The 4,535-nt window shown below is 59.0% G+C and overlaps 1 protein-coding gene across 1 annotated transcript in view; it reads left to right on the forward strand.

The window, feature by feature from the left end:
* Positions 1-317: 317 nt before the first annotated feature.
* The window catches only part of SLC9A1 (solute carrier family 9, subfamily A (NHE1, cation proton antiporter 1), member 1), an 8,649-nt gene continuing 4,431 nt past the window's right edge, over positions 318-4,535 (forward strand). Inside the window, exons 1-5 of the mRNA XM_010185196.1 lie at positions 318-330; positions 788-1,243; positions 2,712-2,967; positions 3,460-3,677; positions 4,018-4,220. Coding sequence (XP_010183498.1) covers positions 318-330; positions 788-1,243; positions 2,712-2,967; positions 3,460-3,677; positions 4,018-4,220 — 1,146 coding nt within the window. The remainder of the gene's footprint in view (positions 331-787; positions 1,244-2,711; positions 2,968-3,459; positions 3,678-4,017; positions 4,221-4,535) is intronic.

The following is a 4,535-nucleotide window of genomic DNA, read 5'->3' on the forward strand; positions in this document are numbered from 1 at the left end:
GTGGAGGTCACCCCAGCAGGTCACGGCTGGATCGGAGGCCTGCGTTTGGGGTTGTGCTGTGATTTAAAAGGGGAAAACAAGTTCCCTCTTACCTTGCACCCTGAAGATATGTCCTGTCCCTGCACCCGGGAGCAGCCCTGCCTGCAGGGAAGGGCAAAACCTCCCAGTTTGCTCCTCAGGCTGCAGGAAGAGGAATAAGGAATTGCTCCAGTTATACCCTCAGACCTGTCAAGCACCAACTCTCCTCCCTGTCCACTCTGTTGGGGACACATAGGAATGGGCACTGCTGCCTCCTGCCCGCGCCTGGCACACCGGGCATGACGGCACTCGGTGGGCAGGCTGCTGTCTGACGGGAGGTAAATGCCAGAGCCTACGTGTGCTTGGGATTAGTGGCTGTGATGGGAAGATCTGGAGCCAGCGACAGCTTGTGCTGGGAGAACGGCCTGTGCTGCAGGCGGCTGTCACAGGGATCTGGGGGTCCCCTCAGAGACCCCAGGGTGCCCCGAGGGCGGCTGCCGCCTGTTCAACTGGGACCTGCTGTTGTTTTCTGGCCTGAGATCGAGCAGTGACGTGACACATGAGTCTGGGGGAGCTGCAGTTTTACTTTATGAGATGGGGAAGAATGGGGTTAGAAGGGGGAACTGAGGCACACAACGAGTAAAGGATCCTGAAGAGTGCAGGGCAGGCTGGGAGCTGGTCCCTGACCCCAGCAGGGGTGTCCTCCTGTAAAGAGCATCCTCCATTCACATAGCCAACTTGTGTCTTGCTCTCTTCTCCTCCTCTCCAGGCTTCCACGTGATCCCGTCAGTGTCCAACATCGTTCCCGAGAGCTGCCTGCTCATCGTGGTGGGCCTTTTGGTGGGGGGGCTCATCAAAGGGGTGGGTGAAAAGCCCCCCATCCTCAAGTCGGACATCTTCTTCCTCTTCCTCCTTCCCCCCATCATCTTGGATGCCGGCTATTTCCTCCCCTTGCGCCAATTCACCGAGAACCTGGGCACCATCCTCATCTTCGCCGTGGTGGGGACGCTCTGGAACGCCTTCTTCTTGGGGGGCCTCATGTACGCCGTGTGCCAGCTCGGCGGCCCGGGCCTCAACCACATCGGCCTCCTGGCCAACCTGCTGTTCGGCAGCATCATCTCGGCCGTGGACCCGGTGGCCGTGCTGGCCGTCTTCGAGGAGATCCACATCAATGAGCTGCTCCACATCTTGGTTTTCGGGGAGTCCCTGAAAAAAAAAGTGATTATGAGTGGAGGGGGTTTGCTTCGGTGGAGCAGTGGTGGCACCAGGATGGGCAAGTCCTGCGGGCAGGACCATACACTGGGCCACTGCAAGCTGCCAGGAGCCTCCTATCAGCTGAGCTGCAGCAGCTCCGCTTGCTCCTGACCCTTTGCAGGTGCAAAGCTAAATATAGCGGCTTAAAACACTGCAGAGGTGGGTTAAGGTGAAGTGTTTTACTTGGTGGTTTGAGGAGACCGAGGGCACGTCCGCAGCCAGCTACCACCTCTTGGTTCGGTGAAGAGCAGGACGGTGCCTGGCACCTCGGTCTCCAGGGATCTGCTCTCCTGGGTGGAATCGCTGCCGTGCTCGTGGCAGGGAAGACGAGCAGGAGCGTGGACGGGCTGCTGCTGGGTCAGGCAGCACCGCTGTTCTGCTCCCTGCTGTCTCCTTCCTCCTGTGATCTTCCTGGCTGTCCCCCAGCTGCAGCACCGAGAAGGTGGAAGGACACGACACGGCCAGCCCTGGCAAGGAGGGGTATGTGGGAGCTGTGCCTCCCACCCAGGTCACCCCTCAGCCCCAGTCTGTGAGCAGCAGCTTTGCAGGGACCTTTGGGAGGTTCGGGGGGCCAGGCTACCCGCTCTGGGGCCGTGCCATTTCCTAAGGACATCTGTGTCCAGGTGCTGCTGCGTGGCCGTCAGCGTGGCGTCCGCCTCTCTGCAGAGCTGACCTCTAATTTCACTTCTAACCCACTGCTTTTTCCTGGCTGTTCTCCCGTATCCCAGCTGTCCACTTCGGAGCCGCCTGCTGACGAGGTTCCTGGTGATGAGGAACACGCTGTCCCACCACAGGGCTTTTCCCAGGCATTTCTCCCCTGCTTTTGACCAGAGAGGCTCCCTGCAGGGTCTGCGTCCCTGCTCCCATCCCTGGGGAATGCTTTTGCCTTCTGCTGTCACGTCTGTCCCTGCCCATGTCCCCAGCCCTGGTCCTGGCAGGCAGGAGCTGGCTCCTCGCCCTCTCTCTGCTTGCAAGCGCTGCCATCCCTGCAGGACGCTCTGAAGCCCATTTCCCATCCTGACACAGCTTTTGCTTTAAAATCTCTCCTGGAAATGTGTCTGGGGGTGGGAGAAGGCAGCGCAGACCTGGGTGGGCTCCTCCTGCGAGGTTGCTCACTTTGTTACAAAGGGTTTGAGCTGAGCTGGGCAGATGTTGGCTTTTCTTCATGCGGCTGTTGGGTGTCCTCCACCCTGGGTTTGTCCTGACCTGCTCATTGGGAAGCAGGAACAGTCTCTGGCTGGTTCAGACCTTGGCCAAAGCCCCTCTTAGGACAACGGTTGGGGCTGTTTTGGAGAGCAAAGCTGTCCCAGACATGTCCCACCACGTCTCTGTGAGCCATAAGAGCGACTTCTCCCAAGGAAGGTCCCCGTGCAGGTCTCCTTGAGGTGAGGCTGTCTCTTGCCAGTGGGACAGTTTGAACCCTCCTCTCCTTTCTCCCTCCCAGGTCCTCTACCACCTCTTTGAGGAGTTTGCCAACTTCGAGCAGGTGACCATTATCGACATCATCCTTGGCTTCCTCAGCTTCTTCGTGGTGTCGCTGGGCGGTGTCTTCGTGGGCGTCATTTATGGGGTGATCGCCGCCTTCACGTCCCGCTTCACCTCCCACATCCGAGTCATCGAGCCCCTCTTCGTCTTCCTCTACAGCTACATGGCCTATCTCTCTGCCGAGCTCTTCCACCTCTCCGGCATCATGGCGTGAGTTGGGCACGGGTGGGATGAGGTCCCGTCCTGTCCCCAGGACCATTTGAAGGGTTTGCTCTGGTGTAAGCACAGCCCTCTGGCTGTCCCAGCATGGCCAGTACATGCCCAGTGAGGGCCAGAGCTGTGTTTGGGCTGGGATATGCAGGGATGCAGATGAGGGAAGTGACTCTTGAGTTGTCCCACAGATCCAGGGTGTGGGTAGCTCATTGCCCGTTCTCCTGGGCACACAGGAGCAGGCAGAACCTGCTGAGCACCCAAAATGATGTGGTTTTGTGCTGCCTGGCTCCACTGCTCACTCCTACCCTGCCAGTGGGAAGGAGAGAGCTCGTGTTGCCTTCTCTGGAGGCCTTGAATGATTGCTGGTGTCTCGCAAGCCCTGTCCTCCTCTGGGGATTGGTAGAAGAGCACAAAACGCTGCTACAGAGCCAGGGGTTGGGGCTGTCCCCATGTCCCCATGGCTGCTGAGCACCCCAACCTTGCCCCTAGGCTCATCGCGTCCGGCGTGGTCATGCGGCCCTATGTGGAAGCCAACATCTCCCACAAGTCCCACACCACCATCAAGTACTTCCTCAAGATGTGGAGCAGCGTGAGTGAGACCCTCATCTTCATCTTCCTGGGTGTCTCCACCGTGGCCGGACACCACTACTGGAACTGGACCTTCGTCATCAGCACGCTGCTCTTCTGCCTCATCGCGAGAGTCTTAGGTGAGGTGGAGAAGTCCTTGGGGATGGTCCTTGATGATGGGCCACAAGACCCAAGTTTGCCTTGCTGGGGAGACTGGAGTGAACTGGGTGGCACTGCTCCACCGTGGGCATGAGCCTTGCTGGTGGTTGGCTTTGTGGGGAGACAGCGTTAAGGCCAAATCTATGCTAAATGTGGAGTTGAAGCTGGTGAGGGGTGTTGGGATGAGCGAGCAGGACAGCATCCACCTGCACCCATGGCCCTGAGGAGGTGACACTGTGCTGGGCTGCTGGGGAGGTGTCTTTGGGGCTGGGGGGCACCCTTCACCATCCGCTCACATGCGTCCCGGCCCTGCTCCCCCAGGCGTCCTGGTCCTCACCTGGTTCATCAACAAGTTCCGAATTGTGAAGCTGACGCCGAAGGACCAGTTCATCATCGCCTACGGGGGCCTGCGGGGAGCCATCGCCTTCTCCCTCTGTTACCTCCTGGACTATAAGCATTTCGGCATGAGGGACATGTTCCTCACAGCCATCATCACCGTCATCTTCTTCACAGTCTTCGTGCAGGTTGGTGGCAGGCAGGCGGTCATGGTGTGGTTTCAAGAGGGGAGGGAGGTTATTCAGTGTGTGTGGAGAGTGAGGTGCATGTCCCCAGCCTCCATCCCTGACCCTGTCACTGTCCCCCTTCTCCAAAAGCTCTTGAAGCTGCCAAGTGACACCGGCAGCACAGAGCCCTGTGGTTCGGCTGTGCTGAACCCATCCTGCTCACAGCAGTGTGCCTTGGGGAGGGATGAGCCAGCAATGTGCCCTTGAGTCAAGAAGGCCAACGCCATCCTGGGGTGGATGAGAAGGGGTGGTTGTAGGGCAGAGAGGTTCTCCTGC

This window comes from Mesitornis unicolor, unplaced genomic scaffold (genome assembly GCF_000695765.1).
Source record: "Mesitornis unicolor isolate BGI_N332 unplaced genomic scaffold, ASM69576v1 scaffold26345, whole genome shotgun sequence".
NCBI classification, from domain to species: Eukaryota; Metazoa; Chordata; class Aves; order Mesitornithiformes; family Mesitornithidae; genus Mesitornis; species Mesitornis unicolor.